Genomic DNA, 19,961 nt, shown 5'->3' on the forward strand with positions numbered 1-19,961 from the left:
GCAGCCTCCTGGCACTCTGTGCTGCTCTCTGCCCGTGTGCACAAACAGAAGGAATGAGGGGGAGGCTGAAAACGTGTTAGATATACCCAGCATATGCCTTGCTATTCCAACAGCTTGCATACGGGCCGTACTTGCCTGGAGGCTTGTTTTTAAGAAAAAGATTCAGGGGCCCATTGAACATTGTGTGTGTGTGTGTGTGTGTGTGTGTGTGTGTGTTGCGCGTGTGGGCACTCTGCCGAAGATTTCTCCTGAAATTAATGTGTGAAAGCTTGTGTTCAATGTGTGAGAGAGACAAATAACACACAACAAAATAAGGCTAAAATTATATAACGCACATAATTATACTCGAAGTGCAGTGGTTTTTTTGCGCATATTGTAATTTTCTTCATATAGCCAAACCGTTCTACAGTATACTATAACAGCAGACATCTATTGAGGTGAACTTCATACTCTACACCAGTCTGATTTTCTCACAGCCACTAATCTGTTCATGTACAGATGGTTTTACTTTATGCTTGCGTTGTTTATGTTAGTACTCGATATAAAATTCGAATGTTTATTCATCGCATTACCAACATTTTCATCTAACTTTTTTTTGGAAGCGTAGTTAATATTTTTGAAGGTTTCTACAATTGACAGTGAGGTTTAATTCAGGATTGTTCCTAACCTCAACAGACCATCAAATGAATTCAAGTGCTGATTGGACTGTTCTTGACCTTATTTATTTGTAGGCTGGACTTTGAATTTATTTAAAAGTTTTGCATAACAATATGCTTTAAATTTGAGGTCACTGAATAGTAATATGAAATAATTTGTATGTAAATGGGTTAAAGATGCGATATGTTTGTGTTCATTTAACAGATTATTCATATGCATACACATTACACATCAATCCACTATCACTCCTTTGTCTTATAAAGGTACTTATAGGAAGAAAAAACAAATCTGTTAATTTGTTTATTTATTGATTTATTTGGAACAAAAACAAACAAACAAACAAAAAAAGAAATGACATATTAAGGATAAAGTGTCATTCCAAAATTTTCAGCCAGAATAATGAACAAAGTCACTTGACGCTCATGAGGATATCTCTAATAATATTTTGTAGGCCTGAAGAGCAATATGTAGTGTTTTCTCAGTCTGTTGGCATGGGCAGAGAGCAGTGTGTGTTTGTGAATGAGTGCAGGCTGGCCGATATGCAGGGCTGACTCACACATCCCCTGTGTGTGTTCGTGTGTGAGTGTGGCAAGTTGTGTTCTCGGGCCAATCCTGGCTTTGATCCATTGCTTGCATATCAGCGGCAGCAGGTGGAGCTCACTGATTCCAAAACACCACCCCAGAGATAGACGGTTACCCACAACACACACACACACACACACACACACACACACACACACACACACACACACACATGCTAAATTAAAAAGAACTATATAATACCCTGATTATATATTTAAATATTGTTTAAAAAAAAAAAAGCAGAAGAGTCTAATTAAATAAAAAAATAATAATCACATCATGAAGACAACTGTGGCTCGGTTAAAAATATTACTGAGGCAGCCCTGCTATATTTGACCTCACTGGATGGGTTCGGTGTATCCAGTGTTGAATGTTTTAAAAACACAGCATGCTTTAGCAGCACAGTCGCGCAGGAGTAAGGGGATCCTCTGCCCCGCTGCTTGTTGTTTATTCATAAGGCTCGGCTCTGCGAGGCCTCGGAGGCAAGCTGCTCCGGAGCTGGATAATGTTATTACCCCCAGGCTGCTTAAGCAGAGCTGCGTGCCAGCATCACCAGCTCCACACAATCTCGCTCTGTATCCTCTCCTCTGCCCCTCCTCTCCTCCACACTACACACACACACACACACACACACACACACTGCCCTCCAGAGCCTGCCATGCAGGTGTGTGTGGTATGAACTGTGGTGTGGCAGCTTTAGCATGAGCGTTATTTACATTTCTCTCGGCCCCGCAGCCGTACGGAGGAAGGCCATGTGCTTTCGTAAACCTCACAGACTTCATATTTGTAGCTCTGGAATTTAATATACAGATTCCTTTCATCCCCAGTGTTGAGGATATTTACTATGAATATGTAAACGATTTCTTCTTTTGATCTAATGCCATGTTTAGCATGGAAATTATATTTTGTTTTTCATAATGCATACAAAATGCAAACACAACATATTCTAATATTCTAATTAAAACAAAACATATTTAGAATTGTGAGAATGTAGAGAAAAGATTAGTACCTGTACTTGGTAATGGTTTATTGCGTTTCATGACGAGAGTCTGCTGAAATGACCATTTTCTGAGTTGATGAAAAGTCAGTGGGTTTGTGTATTGAAAGATCACCCTCTTGTGGTTTTGTGGGGAATCCTGTGAAGAGGGGGGCAGAGTGAGGTCGCTGCTCTCTGATACATCCACGCTCCAGCAGGCAAAGCTTCTCAGGGAGTAATACGAAACAGCCCAGTGTATTCAAAATAGATCAAGTTACAAATGCTAAATAATATATGTATTATCGTCTAATTTATGATTATATTATAAAACATGAATGGATAAATATATAAACATTTCTGAAAAAATTAAATACAACAGGAATTTTTTTCTACTTTATAAAGACACAAATGCATGAAAGCATATTAGAGCTAAAAAATTCCATTCATGTATATTATCATTAACATGTAAGCTGAGCCAAACTTATAATAAATAACTTTAATAATTGTATTTCTTATTGTTTATTTGAATGATGGAAATAAAAATGCGTAGTAAAAAAAAAAAGTAAAACTCCTCATAATGTCCCACACCGTTTCTGAATAAACAAAAATTCTCCACACATTTAACAGTCATTAAAGAAAGGTTAAAACAAATATCTTAATTTTTTATATATTGATTCATTAAATTTAATTAATTAATTTAATTAATTTATATATATATTTAAAAATATATCAGATAAATTGCTAAAGTAGTTGAAGCCTTATTTTAAGAAAATACATATGCATTTGCAAAACTCAGATCTATGTTTTTCTGCAAACCAAATTGTAAATAAATAACAATGATGAAGATCTCATGTTCTGCCCAAAACATCATGCTCCAAAATACTGCATCTGTATGTAGAGGTTTTTTTTTCTCTGCACCTCACTTCTGTCCTCTTTGTTTTATTAATTACAATTTATTGCATTTTTAAAGACAGATATAGGTCCTATATTTTATTTACACCGAGGGTCATTAAAGGAATATGAGTGTTTTCGGATTTCTGATGTCATTGTGGACATATTGAATTATAGGACTAATAGTAACTGCTCAGTTGTGGCTTAGACTTGTGTGCTTAGAAGCACATCACCCACAAACGAAGAACTGATATTCAGTAGATTGTGCAGCAATAATAATAATAATAATAATAATAATAATAATAATAATAATAATAATAATGTGCGTTTATTGAATATAAAAATAAATATCCAATAATTATGTAACTTAAATTATATATTTATTTTTATTTTTATTTTTGTTAATTCTACGCATTTTTGTAAAGCGAGTTCTTTTCTTGAACTCTAATGTGCAGTGTTGGTCGCTAGAGGGAGTCTTGGCCTGCTGTAACAGTACAAACAGGACTTCGTACAAAAAAAAAAAAATTTAACAAACGACCAGGAACAATAAACGGATTTCTGAGTTATACCGGGCCACACAGACGTCATGTAATAATAATAATAATAATAATAATAATAATAATAATAATAATAGGAAGAAGAAGAAGAAGAAAAAGAAAAAGAAGAATGTAATTTTCAGTAACCGCATTATCCTGGACAGGGTTGTGGTGAATTGTTGATATATTGATATATTTGATTATATTTGATACATTTTTAAATATATGTTAATATTTGAATGTGTTTTTGACTGTTCGTTGTTTTGTTTGCTAATTACTGCACACATGTCAAATGAGAAATTTACCGTCTAAATGAATGATATATTGGTTTAAATGATTAAAACTATACTCTGTTTTACCTTACACTCTGAAAACATAGAAATATAGATATGCCCTCTATGAATATTTTAAGTAGCCTAATATTAAGTGATTTTAATAGCTGCGGTTTCTTAGAAAGGTAAAAGTTAACGTTATGCTTTCATTCACAATTTTATTCTTCACCATAAACTTTCTTCTCTTTTCTCCACATTCATACATAACTCTCTTGAAATGTACGACAGGTTTAATATCGGCTCACACTGAGGCGTGTCTCTCTCTCTCTCTCTCTCTCTCTCTCACACACACACACACACACACACACACACACACACAAACTGAGAAAGTGCGTTTAGAAAGTGTATAGGCTCGGTGGTAGTGAGTTCCTCGTTACAGTGATCTTTAACAGCATCTTCTAGGCTGCTTGGTCATTTAGATGAAGTTAAAAACGTAGTGAAATTGCTAATGATCCAGTGTTTGATGGAAGCAGTAGCTATCTGTCTCCCTTCATAAAGGGAATACTTTATTATCCATCGTTTTAGCCACGCTACAGTGATACTGCTTGAACGATCATATTATTTGGGACGACTGGTTTATAACTGGATTCATATCGAAATATCGGTGTGCATATAATCGTAGTTAATGTGTTTGCTTTAGAAGTTTCTTTCCCCCCTTTGACCATAAGAAAAAGAAAAAAGACTTAAGACATCTGTCCATAAAAAACAGATACACACGAACTCTTGAACTGAGGAAGCGTCCCAAACCCAAACATAAAGCCTGTGTATAATAGTACACTACCTATGGCAACTACAGTTTAATCTATGTAGTGGGATTTATTGTAGGTTTAGTCTGCAGGACGGATTTTCAGTCGATATAACTTCGAGGCCAATTTATTGCCCCATTCTTTATGTCGCTTGACTCTTCTTAAACACACGGAAACATCAGCCACTGATTCATTCATCATTTCTCGTATGAATATGGAATTTAGGATAATGTAAAATCAGTTAAAATCATTTGTTTAGTCTCTTTAATATTACACTTTTGCACTTTTGGAGAGTTTCTTCATGCACTGTGCATACTATAGATTTAGGGTTTTTTGCGCTCTCTCTCTCTCTCACACACACACACACACACACACACGCAAAATGAAAACAAAAACATGTGCGTTGATTAAATGCGTTTCAGCGACTATTAGCAGATCTTCTTAACTAAACCCGATCACGCATTATTGTCTGACTTCTCCGCCTTGTACTGTACTTACCTTTCCTCCCCTGCAGATGGAGAAAATTCCACCCAGTTCACTTCTTCACTTCCCCCCATGCTTTACATTCGTCGTATCGCAGTGACTCTCAACGCGTATTTTATTCAACTGGATGCTGGGTATTGTTAACCCGTGCTCGTGCAGCGATATTCCTGTTGTACACTCTACTGCCTTTTCTGCCTCCGTGCCATTCTGCCTCCAAAAAAGCCTTGGCACACACACACACACACACACACACACACACACACACACACACACACACACACACACACATCTTTGAGTGGAGCTTGGCAGAAGAGATAAGCCAAAGGTTTGGACATCTAAAGACAAAACAAACACATGTAGATGGGTTTATTTACATCACTTTTGTAATTGTATTATTTTTGCATGTAGGTTATAACAATCTCTCATGGTGCGTAATTGTACAGTAGTTCAAAGCAGGCCTTTATGGGTTGACTTCATTAGACCTCAAAGCTGTTAGGGGGTTTAAGCTCATTTATCATAATGTGATAAATTGACATATTGATGCAGTGTCATATAATTTTATTACAGGTTGAATTTTAAACCATAATTCATATTTTATGAGTTCATCTTCACCAACCGGGTGGATGTGAGAAAGAGAGATTTCATAGAGATTTATATCTATTATATATATTTGATCTGCTCCTGGTAGGTTATATTTGATTTCTATTTATATAAAATCTGCACATATTTTGTATATTGTAAGTATTCTCAACTGATGTATGTTTTACCAGGTGTAGGGGTATGACTGCCATTTTTGGGTGTTGTTTTTGGGGCTGTTTATCAGTGGGAGCTAGGTAAGAAAATTAGTCTTTTTGTTTATTTTTGCTTAATAGGTCATTTTCGTTTGTTATTTTGGTCTTGAGCCACTCTAAAGTTGTCCCTGAAGATGTAAATCAACACTTACAATATATCTTCTGCCTGGTGTGTGACTAGTTCTGTAGCTGTCCCAGGAACCCAAAACTTCATTCCATCATTTTACTTACATCTCACATCAAGCCCTTGCCTTTTAATGCATGCTGATGACCTGACCCGAGACTGGTGATCACAAGGGCATGATGTTCAGGCATTATAAAAACATGAAATTTAGACCACCCATTTAACAGTGATGCATTTCCTTACTGTAAATGCTACAAGTTCATATTGGAGAAGTTGTGCTATAGGTCTAGACTCTTTTCAAAGAGCAGAACAGATAATTAGTTGTAGCCGTGGTTGATGCTCTGTCAGATTATCCTGCCATCACCCCACTGTGAAACCATGCGATATTATTTGCCCCTCACCGGCGCTGTTCAGTCATCCAGTGCTGAAATGTGGTTTATGGTTGAAGTATTTCTTCTGTGATAAAATACTAAATATCTGACTATACACAATGAGCCTTTAGTTCAGCTGGCAAAGGCTGCAGTGTCTGTGACAGAGGTGACTTGAATGCTAATCTGATTTTGTCTTATAAAAGGGCCTACTAAGGAGGCTTGTGCACTGTTGTGTCTGGGGAAGACTTAAACATTTAACACAAAACTTTAGGATAAAATTAGAGAAATGTCTGATATATATATATATATATATATATATATATATATATATATATATATATATATATATATATATATAAAATATAATATGTATGTATATTTATTTTAGAAAGGGCTATTCCTCATTTGTATAGATTGTATTACTGGAACTGTTTTGATGCAGGATATAATAGGACATTTCTTTGGAAGTCCTTCATCAGCAGAATTTTACCAGCCTCTAGGTTTATTACTGAAGCACACTGCAGTTACTCGTTGTGGCTTATTGCATTTATTGATATTTAATTTGCATACATCAAGTTCCTAATTGCGATTGACTTTTTGTCCACGTTTATATCTTTGAAGAATTCCATAATAGAGATGTACTTGTATATGGAGTGGTGTTTTGTCCATATTAAACTATCAAACACAGGCAACTCATCCAAGAATGAAGTAACAGTCTGACTGAACCTTAAGTTATAGCTTTTTAGAGTATGGCAATTAGTCATATTATTAAAGAATTATACTTTAATATTATTAATAGTTAAGTTTAGGTTTTATTGAGACAGTCTAAGAAAATTTGTAGAAATTTAATGCATAATTTGACCAAATGAGGCAGCTTTAAGGTATACTTCATAAACATTGTAGACTACTGAGATATCACTTCATTCCTACTGATGAATATTTCTGGACCTATGAAACTGCCATCTACATGTGACTGACTAATATTCTTTCATTTATTCATCTTCCCTAATGGATCACGGTTAATGCGATCCTGGGAAAACGGACATGAGGCTTAGTCGTAGAGTTTAGTTGTAGTAGTGATTTTTACTTTTGTAGACCATTGAAAACAACTGTTTCTTTGTAAGGAATGATTGTAGTGCTTGAAATAATAAGTGGGCTCTTTAATGACAATGCCGTGACATGTCATGTCATTCAACACACAGGTTTAAAAGGCTACAAGAAGCAAGCGGCATAATCAAAATTCAAAAGAGCAAGGCCCTAAAGGTTTGCAGCTTGCCTCTGATAAGGCTGCAGGGCACATAGAGAAACTCCCAGTGTTGAATGAACTCTGTGTTCATTTGTGTCCAGCTGGACTTACATGAAACACTGCAGGTGTTAATTCAACATGGGGGGATTCTGTATCGAATCAAAGCTTTTGTCTGGAGATTCACTGCAGCTTCCTGTTAACCACAAAAAGTAGGTTATGGCTACATCCCAGACGCACACTGCTGCACTAAATAGTATATGAAAATAGTATGACAGCTAACAGTGTTGCCTGTTGTGCTACACTATCTTAACATACAGTACACTTTCAGGAAAAATGGTACTAGCCTCTACCTTTCCTTGTCACAGGGATGGTTCCACGAAGGGATCAAGGGTAGACATTTTGTATATGTAAGTCTAAGTGTAAGTAATTATGGTCCATTTATGTATACGTTCAATCATTCTTAAAGGTATCCAGGATTAAAGGATACAGGTATCCACATTTCCAGTTGAAAGATGCATACATACATACTAAAGGTACACAAGGAATCCCCTTGATGGTACCACCCAAAGACAAATAAAGGATAAAGGTACCGTTTATTATTATTATTATTATTATTATTATTATTATTATAATTATTATCATTATTATTATTATTATTATTGAGAGTGTATTATGCACTCCAGTAGAATGTGTGAAGCTTGATTAAGCTTGGAGCAATATTATTCCTCCCAGGGTGAAAAAAACCCCTTGTTTTGACTCTCGAAAGTGACACGAACTGCAGTATTTTGACAGTTTGCTTCCATCTGTGTTTGTTTTCCTCCCACTGTACTCTAATTTCTTACAGTTGCTTAAAATGTGCAGATTTAAAATCAACAAGTTTCCGCACAACAAATACGGAGTGCTGCATCTTTTTAACGCTTCTGCACAAATATCCACTTTTACACACAGTGTTCTTGTTTTAAAATGATTCAAAATAATGCGACAGAAATGTTGCCAGCTGCTTAATGAGAGACCCTGTGGACTATCCTAGAATAAACACCAGTGAGTGTTAAGAAAAAAAATATATAAAAATTTGTAAATAAGACTGATTGTTATTTCATCTCCATCCTCTAATAGTTTGCAGTTTACCGTCTTAAAACTGTATTATGGATATTTACTCATAAACGCGAAACGGGCCGGTGTGATTTTAGGAAATATGTGACCGGCACTTTTTATTTTCTCTGGACGTGAAACTCGTCCAATGAAATCCAATCGGAATGTTAACCAATCACAGCGCAGCTTCACGTAGACCGTAAACACAAACACACACACACACACACACTCGGGAAGTACGCACGTGCACCTGCAGCATGTTAGTGTGACCATTGGTACGCGTGAAACCGCAGCATTTTGTCCGTAGCACGTGCATCCAGTGTGCAGTCTGAGTTACATTCTAACTAAGATTTCAACAAAGTCGAAAGACTTATATTAATCTGTAATCTAAGTGATATTCAAATAAAAAAAGAGTTGAATTGATTTGAAATCTATAACCTCTTGTGGTGGGATCTTTAAATGTTCTGTGTGGACCCCTACAGCAGAGAGGGTTCCGTGTAGAAACCTCGATAAACCCTCAGAATCATTAACTATTCAGAGAATCCTTGAGGAATAACTGCATCATATTCTTCAAATCAATAGTTACCGCAATTAAAGCTCAGTTTTGATCTCTCACCGTAGTGCATGTAGCTCGCTGAAGTTGCGGAGCTCAGGGCACTTGCTAGGGGGCGCCCCCCAGTAGACTTACACCGGAAAAAGATCAGGGAGAAATCCGGGGCAAGACGCCACACACTCCGTCTGAAAGAGAAATCCTGATACTTTATCTTTAATAGCCTATCACTGAGTAAGATGCGCTGGAGTACTTATTTTAGGCTACTTCTCTCCAGGGTTTGATATGTTCATACTCAGAAACAAAAACATACCAAACTGTACTTTTTCCTCGTCTCTGTCTGGTACCTGTGTATATTTGAACCTTTAAAAATAGTTTAAAGTACACAATTAGACCTCAAGTACCACTACTATAAATCTAACAAAAGGTACAGAACGTGTACCCTTTATAATACCATCCCAAATGAAGTAAAAATACAGTTTGATACCTTTTATTTCCGAGAGTGTACAGAGTTATAGTGTTATTAATGTAACTGAATGCTTACTGATCTGCACCTGAGAAACCACGTGATTAAGAGGACAGTAGCAGGTGTTTCTAGTTTAGGCAAAATATCTTGTAATTATAAGGATATGAAAAAAAGTGCTAAAGTTTAATTAAAATTTGACTTTGCTGTCTGTTAATCAACAGCAGTCTTTCAGACCTGTTGTCAATGTTCTGTTTTATTATTTATTTATTTATTTATTTATATGTTTAACACTTATCTAGGTGATGCACTGATATATCTATTTGTAATGAAATTGAACTGCCAGGTATTTTTGTCACTTCTTTAACGTTAGCCCAAGTCTATTTAGAAATGTGCGCCAGTGTTTAGACTTTTATAGGCCTAGTTATAATCTTCATCATGTTGTCTAAAGTTGTTGCTGATTTGGATATCCAGGATATGGCCTGCTATCTGATTTTCACCTACAGTCCGACATGAGTATTGAACATATTAAAGAGGAATGAGCTGTATTTTGAATAGCTACAGTTGTCCGAGTTTTGAAATCAGATTGTGGTAACCTTATCCCACAACCCACAGTGTGTGTATATAGTCTGTGCTACCGGTCTTCATGACCTGTCTCTCTCTCTCTCTCTCGTCGTTTCCTACACCGCACTTGGGAGCGTTATTGCGTTTAAAGGCTCTTTAACTTGATTGCGTGTGTTTAAATAATAATAATAATAATAATAATAATAATAATAATAATAATAATAATAATAAGAGCTGAGTAAGCTGAGTAAAGACTAAAAGAGTGCCTCAATGCACTCGTGTTCACAACACCATGTAAAACATAGCATGTGCGATTAGCTCACAGTAGCTCACAGCTTTGGACATTTCATGTAAAGGAAGTGTTTTTTTTTTAGTCATCAAAAGTACTTCGACGAGCCGGTGCTTGGAATCCAGTCGCCTCGGTTGAAGCTAGCGTAAAGCAAGGTTAGAAGTCGGCTAAACGGCGGTGTTGTCCCGCCTGAGCCTCGGTGGGAGTCGCTGGTGCGGAGGGCGCTGTGCTGCTGAGGGAAGGAGCGGAGTTACTCCTCCGGGCAAAAGTGAAGTGTGAGCTCGAGCTCAGCGCGGGACTGCGGCTCGTCTCCGCTCTCCGGGACTTCAGCTCACTTTGTTCTTTATTCTCTCTCTCTCTCTCTCTACGCGCTCTCTCTCTCTCTCAGGCTGACACTGCAACGACGACACAGGATCGGGTGCCGGCTTTTACTTATTTATTAGATTTTTCTTTGCAACAGGCAATTTTTCCCGTGTCGTTCTTCGAGGATGTTACCGTGATCTCCGTGAAAAGCTCTTTTTCGTTTCCTGAACCTCCGGCTCGGCTGAAGCCTCGATCGCCGCATGCCTGCGAATGCAATGGTTCGGTTTAACGCACGCGCTCAACAGCCCGGCTCTGCGAGACACCCAAGTGCTATTCTGAGTTTTTTCAAAGCATCCCGAGGACTTTTTCTATGACAATCTTTCTCTCTTTTTTTTCCCTGAGCACGCGAACGAAACGCAGGATAAAATGATCGCTCTCTTTCCGTGATTTTTGTTCCTCCACAAACCGCTCTGTGTGTCTCTGCGCGCGCGCGCGCGCGTGTTTATTTTTCGCCTCTCTCCGCTACGGGACAGTTTGAGCTCAGCGCCAAAGACCGTGTCTTTTGCTCAAAGTTGTGTGATGGTCTGGCTGGTGAAGCGGCGGCTTTTAACGGCGGACAGAGTCCGGTAGAGGTTGGCGGAGAGTGCGGTGGGAAGCCGCGCGCGCGACTCGAGGCGGGGTTAAAGTTCATCACGGAGCGCTGAGGCAGCGCCGCTCGCGCTTCGCCACAGTCGGAAATGTGAAAGCAAGCAAGAAGCAGCCTTTATTTTCCCCCTCTCTCCCTTTTCTGTCTGTCTCTTCTTTTTTTTCTTCTTTTTCATACACACACACACACACACACACACACACACACACACAGCGGACGCTGCGATCAGAAGTAAACGGACACACATACACACACACACACACGCTCACACACATCAACACGTACATACATAAACACGCCGATTCGTTACAGTTATCCAAACACACACATACACACACAATTCACAAATTCGACCACCAGATATGTATTCTCCGCTATGCCTAACACAGGTAAGTGACATTTTAGTGTGTGTCTAACTACGTTTGTTTTGTTTGTGTGTGTGTGTGTGTGTGTGTGTGTTATTGCTGTGTTTGTGCTGTATGTGTGTTTCCTGTGCGGGACAGTGCTGTATAGACTACACGGGGTTTAACACGGGTTTGAGACTGGAGTAACTTTATGTGCAGCAACATTCCTGCTCTGACAGAGCAAACTCGCACATGGCGGATGGCGCCCACCTCACCTAATATTTACACACACACACACACACACACACACACACATATGTTGGGCTTTTTAACGTTGCACTTCAATGCAGAAGAATGCATTCGTCAAGTGAGTGTGTAAACAGTGTGCGAAAAATATTTCGAGCTGAAGGTGCGCGCGGTCTCACACACTTTTAGCTTTTTACTCTGTCATTTCTTTCCTGTAGTTTTATCATAAAGAGTGGACTTCGCGCTTGTTACTTTGTATGGCGACTCGGCTGTAGGAAAACTTGCTCTAAACTCAGTCAGGACACACACTGTATCATTCTGCTCCAGACTCAGTCAGGACACACACTATATCACTCTGCTCTAAACTCAGTCAGGACAGACACTATCACTCTGCTCTAGACTCAGTCAGGACAGACACTATATCACTCTGCTCTAGACTCAGTCAGGACAGACACTATCACTCTGCTCTAGACTCAGTCAGGACAGACACTGTATCACTCTGCTCTAGACTCAGTCAGGACACACACTGTATCACTCTGCTCCAGACTCAGTCAGGACACACGCTGAATCACTCTGCTTTAGACTCAGTCAGGACACACACTGAATCAAGCTGCTCTAGACTCAGTCAGGACACGCACTGTATCACTCTGCTCGAAACTCAGTCAGGACACACACACTGTATCACTCTGCTCCAGACTCAGTCAGGACACACACTCTATCACTGTGCTCCACAGATGACCGGAGAAGTCTCAGTTGCGCAGCCAAAATATCTATACAGCTCGGGTGACTTCTTTTTCCATGCATACAACAGTAAGAATTTTTTTTTTTTAACACATGACCTGTACGCTTTTACTTTTTTAATATTATCACCTGATCAACTCTTAACACCTGAAAAAACCCCCACACACACTTTATTTCCTTTTACTGGGGACTTTAAGGTGTTAAGGAGTCAGCAAAGGAAAAAAAAATCAGGCTGTTAATTTCTGGCCTTTTTCTACTGAACACTTTGGTGAAACAGTAATTGAAACCTTACAGAGTCATTCCTGCTCTGGCTGTCAGGTGCTGTTTGATTTGAAGTGAATTTATTTAATAGAGATAAGTCTTTTGCAGTTTAGGAGTGAAGGCTGGCGTATAAGTGAGGCAGCAAGGTTTTAATTGTGAAACAGATTTATTCCAGTATGCAGGAAGCTGATGCATTTTTGTACAGAGAGGAAAATCAAAAATAAACAAGAAATCTGGAAATATTTTGGGTTTGACCTTTTATCATATTTGTAAGCTAACATGCATATTAATTATAATCTTCTTATATGAGTAAAGCATGTTGCATTGGTAAAATTAGACTCACCTGGTTATTTCTGTGAATTTATAAATGGATCTCTAATAGTGGTACTGTAAGTTATAGCCTATAGACTGTAAGTTAGGCCCTCCAACACATTCTGACATCAAACATCTTTAATTATAATTTATCTTTAAAATTTTTTTTTTTTACTACAAATTAACAGCTTCGATTGCAATCACCCATTCATTATTCCCCAGGTCTTGAACAATTATGTATTGATTTTATTATTTCAGTATTACTCACGTGTTTGGCAACAATAATATTCATATATTCTTCCCTGTCTGTTCACTGCAGCAGCAATATTTCTAGATTAAAAAGAAATCAATTTTCCGAGACTTAAACAAGCTTACATAGCAAGGCATCCCCCCCCCCCCCCCCCCCAGTTGTGATGGTTTAATTAGTGATATATAATGGAACACAGCTTACAGTGTTTCAGAATTGGTTTGAGGTTTTTGGGACAGCATTAAAATGATTGCGCTGTAAGAACACACTCTTGCATCGATTAAGTGCTCAGAGGAGATGTCCAGCGTTGTCTGTTCTGGTGCAGACTGAAGACGTTGTGTGATGTGTCAGTTATTCTTTTTATAGGTTTTAACGTTGCCCTCTTAGCGTCACAAATCCTTGATTGACCATTTGAATAGAGGAAAATGAATAATAAGGATATTATAATATTATATAATACATTATTACATTACAAACAAAGATAAATTTACATTCTGAGCCATCAGTTAATTATGCTAATAATTTATATGTATATATATATATATATATATATATATATATATATATATATATATATGCAAATATATATGTATATATTTCTAAATTAGAATGCTACACACTACTTATATAATATATATATATATATATATTTAAATATATATATTTAAATATATATATATATATATATATATATATATATAGAGAGAGAGAGAGAGAGAGAGAGAGAGAGATATTGGCAGCTCATAGGTGAACTTAACAGTTTTATCTCTTCTGTCTTTTCTGCCCATTGGCACTATTGTTCTATATGGAGGCCTTGCGATAAGACAGGAGAATTGGGTCAGTTCACTTCAGGAGTCTGGGAGTAAAATCTTTGACTTACTGGTGCCAGTTTACATTATTGCTTTGCTGTCCGTGGTGTGTGTGTGTGTGAGAGAGAGACGCGCTGTATTTGGGCTGCTTCTCACCCCTTTGAAAGAAGAGCACCATTAGCCAACAGTTTCCCCTGAACTGCGTTTACTTCCATGGGGTGAGGTGCAACAAAGGGAGAAAGTGAGCCCTGTCGACTCCCTCATAATTAGGCCTCTGTGATGTCGAGTCGGAGGGGAGAGTAACTACACGACCGGATTATTATTATTCCTGTTTTAAATGTCAGTTTTTGTTGAGTTATTAGGGGGAGGCCTGTTATTTAGTGAAACTGCAGTCATCTCTGAGGTACACAGAGGTAGTTCACTTTAAGTTTTTTAAACTAAAGGGACAGTTTTGTGAAATTTGGACATCATTATATTTTGTACTCTTATAATATCATATGCACTTAAAATAAAAAATAAATTGCTTACATATACTTTTATAAAAAAAAATTATCTAAAGACTGTAGTATATTAAAATATTTTGCATATGTATCATGCATTCAATAACAGTAGATTTCTGGCATTGGGATTAACATTTAATAGAATTTGTGTTGAATTATTTTGAAGGGTCACTGAAGACGGATTTATGCTTGTGATTCAAAATGAGCCAAAAACATGCCAAAGAATGCCTAGAGAGATAGAAATATAGATATTTTTTCTAATTATTCATATTAATATTTTGTAATATTAAACAAAACATAGATGTTGTTTCTGTTGTTCAAACACACATGCAAGCACACATACAAGTCTCTACAATCGTAACCTAAAAAAATGTTATTATGCAGATAAATTATTTAGACCAGTGATGTTATTAATTTTATTCTTTATAGTAATGTGTGCATTATGACTATTGATTAGTATGATCTATTAATTATGACTGATTTTCTAAAAAGATCTAACTTGACCTCTGTTATAATACTGAAGAACTCATTAGTTGTTTTATGCTAAGCATACATATAACTGTTTATAGGAAATAAGCAACAGCAATGTAAAATGCATGTAATAAAACATATATAGCAAAAGTCTAGTCTGTTCAGACTATTAAAACCGACAATATTCAAATTTGTGTAGTATTTGACTCAGTTCTGCACACATAAAATCGAAGGCGCCCTTTGCTCACTTGCTGGCAAGCCGTTCATGCTCACTCTGTGACTTCTGGGGCACGTAACGCTGCTAAGGGTGTTTGTAGAAACGCTATTTTACCGATTGGCAGGTTGCCAGTATTCTTTGTATTTTGTTTAATCTCTGTAGTTCTCTCTGTGTAAAATTTCCCTGTATTTAAAGTCAAGCTCATATTAGTTATTTGACTAATTAATAGCTGTACGAAGCTGTATTTTAGAGTTATAAGCTTTGACTGGCTGCTGACAGTATGGTCCTGATGTAATGTTTTTTGATTTGGAGAGAGAAAAAAGGGGTAAAAATACATTCTCTTATTCACTGGGTGAAATGAGTGCTGTTTCTCAGTAGCAGTGAATGTTGTGTGAAAAGACATAATCTGGTATCGAATACTGATATGTCATTAGAACCAAGTAGAAGTGATGGGTAATGAAAAGAGAAGTAAATTAAATTGGGGCAAGTGGTGCAAATAAAATATCAAAAAGGGTATGTTGTATCAAATTTTGATTTTATAATAGTAGCAAGGTTAACCAAAATCTGTTCACATCCCTTACCTTCTCCATGCACACATTCTAAACTGAAAAAACGGCAGACTTCTCTCATATAATTCAGTGCTGTTCTTGGATCCGTGCTGTTTTGGATACAGCATGTGTGTATCCGTGCGGTGCGTATGTATGTAAAAAAAAAAAAGTTGCATATAAATAAATATGTGTGTATATATATATATTTATATATATATATATATATATATATATATATATATATATATATATATATATACACACATATTTATTTATATGCAACTTTACCAAGAGCAGATAAAAATAGCTGGTCTGATTTCCCTCTTTGGTTGGTTCTTTTTCTCTGTCCTGGCAGACCCTTACAGACCGGCATTCTTGCCAACGAGCCAAGATACGGCCTAGACAGGCCTTCACTCTCACAAACACACACGCACACAAACACACACACACACTCACACACTCACACACACACACACACACTAAAACCCTCAGGTCACAGACCCTCTCCTCTTATTGAGGGCTTCCCTGTCCTAATGAAGCTCATGGAATTTAAATTAAAAAAAAAATTTGAATTAATGATGTTGCACCAGCCCATAATTCCAGACATAATTAGTGAAGTGTATGCATTCTTCATATGTACGTTGTTATTAAATTATACATGTATATATGTTCATAGAATAGAGAGAATATTACATTCCATAAATAGAAACATTTGTGCACTAAGAGTGATATATTTCACTCTAAGATCTCAATATATAAGTTCTCCAGCAATGATCATTTTCATTCAACAGCATGTGTGAGATGATTTGTGATGTTAAGTTTTTGTTTCTTCCCTGCCCTGATTTTCTTCTCCATCGCTTGTTTGCAGGATGAATTCCATCCTTTCATTGAAGCACTGCTGCCCCACGTGCGTGCGTTCGCCTACACTTGGTTTAACCTGCAGGCCCGCAAGCGAAAGTACTTCAAGAAGCACGAGAAGCGCATGTCCAAGGAAGAGGAGCGCGCCGTGAAGGACGAGCTGCTCAGCGAGAAGCCTGAGGTCAAGCAGAAGTGGGCGTCGCGGCTGCTGGCCAAACTGCGCAAGGACATCCGTCCCGAGTTCCGCGAGGATTTTGTGCTCACCGTGACGGGGAAGAAGCCTCCGTGCTGCGTGCTCTCCAACCCCGATCAAAAAGGCAAGATGAGGAGGATCGACTGCCTGCGCCAGGCAGACAAAGTGTGGCGCTTGGACTTGGTCATGGTGATTTTATTCAAAGGTATTCCCCTCGAAAGTACTGATGGCGAGAGGCTGGTTAAATCACCGCAGTGCTCAAACCCAGGGTTGTGCGTGCAGCCGCATCACATAGGAGTTTCAGTTAAGGAGCTGGACCTGTACTTGGCCTACTTTGTACATGCAGGTAAGTCCCTTTTCATGCTGGGTTAGTTATTGTGATCCAAATACTAAACACAATACTGTGTTATTGGTGTGTGCGTTATATGTGGAAATGTATCTGCACTGTCCCTCAGGGTTAAGCAGTCTCAGGTGGTATGTCAGTCTTTATGTTTATGTCTCTGGTAGGTTTTCTGGTATGTTATATTAACAGAGAAATGCTCTCTTCCTTCAAACACTCTCATATACAGTTACAATTTTTAGAGGAAACAAGACAACTGTCGTGTCACTTTCTCACACAGCACTGATTTTCTCAACACTACAGAATATGGCGGTTCTCTCCGGTTTACCGGTGTATGTATTTCTCACTGGCTACATGAAGTTTTGAAGTGGTTAGTTTAGCTCTGATTAATTATTTCTAATCCTATAAAAACTGCTAATGATCATATTATAATTTGAGCGAACATTCCATTTTTTATGTAACGTATTTGATTGGAAAAACTATTTTGTAACAGCCCTTATCTCCAATCAACTGTTTGCTGCAGACCATGGATTAACTCCAACTAAGTTGACTCCTGTCATGGTTTATCTTATACATGAAGCTCTGAAACGGAGAAGGCCAGTGCAAATATCTGATGGAGAGACTGTTAATTGGCAAGAGGCAGCAGGGGATCTGTCTTGCGCTGACAGCAACACAAACACAAGCTTTCACTTGGAAGGAAGGCGCTTCGTTTCATCAGACAAACCTCAATTACTTTCATTTCCTCCTGCTCGCAAATCGTTGTTCTAAAGCCAGAGTGAGTTGGCAGCTAATGCCCATTTTATTGGTGGAAGGAAACACACACACACACACACAACTCCTGCAATTCACACCTCCACACTAATATTTCTATTTTGATTGGGTATTGACAAAAGTGTGAAGATATTTCCTTTAACTCTTGATTAATGCAGATGAATAATGCTTTTTTAGGACTGCCTGAGAAAATGGTGTTTTTTTTTGCAGGTTGGAAAAGCTGTAGTGAATCACTGTGATTATTTGGAGCACTACAAGAGCTCTTAAGCACTTTGTCTGAGGTTGAATGATATGGATGAACGTGTGAAGACCGGCCTGTATCAATTTGATCAAAATCAGCCAATAAAAGAGACATATTTATACTCTTATTGTGCTCACAAAACAGAAAAACCATGTTTCACTGGAGTGTTCATATGCATACTGCATGTGTCTGCGATATCAGTATCACAAAGGCCAACACTGCAATAACAATTAACAACAATGTATTTGTGGAGTTTTGCACGTGAACACACCACGATGCGGCTGTGACTCTTTTCTCCAGAGATTCTGAATCCTCAGCTTTAATGCTCAAACAGAATGAGTCTGATCCTGCTAACATCTGAAGTGCTGGAGTCCTGAAAAGTAAAAGTGGAGCTTCTTTTATTGCTCTGCTGCTTTCCTTTTCTCTCTCTCTCTCTCTCTCTCTCACACACACACACACACACACACACACACACACACTGTGTCTCTGTTTCTCTTGTATTCCTCCATCTTGAGGCACATACAAACTGATCAGGTTTCCGCCTCTGTCTTATTTAAAGCAGCGGCGCATTGCTGAAGCCGCTGTGATTAAAAACTGCAGTCTACGAGAGGCTGACCTCATGCTCACATAGCCAAAGTGGTGGTATTTAGGGGCACATGGAGGCAATAATTAAATCTCCAACCACTACATTCATGACACTCATAATAATCAAGGTTACACCATATTTTATGTAGTTAGTTGAATGGAGGAATTCCATGAGCATGCATACTTATCATTTGTATTTATTGCTATTGAAGGTTTGATAATTGTAGTCAGTCTGAGGAGTGCGCACTTCTGAGGTATCAGCTAGAAAAAACAAAATAATCACGACACCCTCACTCTGCTCTCGGGGGTGCAGGCTAATTTATAGCCAGCCGGTGTCACAGGAGCCTCCACACATGGGGAAAGGTCGTGGCTTAAGATGTTAGGGTCACGAACCTATTTGAAGGCATTTGACCTCTTAGATAAACAGCAACTCTCGTTAGCAGCCAGTCAAGCGAAGGGCGGTGCTTTGGTTCTGGCTTGCCCTTTGACCTCTAGTTAAAACAGGTGGTTTTGTTAGGAATAGAGTGTAGGCCTATTTTTAAACCTTTTAACCGGGAGCTAATATAGCCGTGTAGATGTCGGCTTAAGCTGTAGCCAGTGACTATTCTCTTTTCAAAGAGTCTGCTTCACGGCTT

At 38.0% G+C, this 19,961-nt stretch overlaps 1 protein-coding gene and 1 long non-coding RNA gene across 3 annotated transcripts in view; one reads left to right on the forward strand and one right to left on the reverse strand.

The window, feature by feature from the left end:
• Positions 1-807: 807 nt before the first annotated feature.
• Positions 808-5,654, reverse strand: LOC128613841 (uncharacterized). Its single transcript, XR_008386950.1, has 3 exons — positions 5,219-5,654; positions 2,249-2,375; positions 808-1,317 (listed from the first exon to the last, which is right to left on the reverse strand). It is a non-coding gene; the product is annotated as an uncharacterized LOC128613841 (long non-coding RNA).
• A 5,539-nt stretch (positions 5,655-11,193) lies between these two features.
• nfia (nuclear factor I/A) overlaps positions 11,194-19,961 on the forward strand; it is a 127,098-nt gene continuing 118,330 nt past the window's right edge. For both annotated transcript variants that reach the window (XM_053634967.1, XM_053634968.1), the window contains exons 1-2: positions 11,194-12,031; positions 17,207-17,735. In XM_053634967.1, coding sequence (XP_053490942.1) covers positions 12,005-12,031; positions 17,207-17,735 — 556 coding nt within the window. In that variant the 5' untranslated portion in view covers positions 11,194-12,004. The remainder of the gene's footprint in view (positions 12,032-17,206; positions 17,736-19,961) is intronic.

This window comes from Ictalurus furcatus, chromosome 10, assembly GCF_023375685.1.
Source record: "Ictalurus furcatus strain D&B chromosome 10, Billie_1.0, whole genome shotgun sequence".
NCBI lineage: Eukaryota > Metazoa > Chordata > Actinopteri > Siluriformes > Ictaluridae > Ictalurus > Ictalurus furcatus.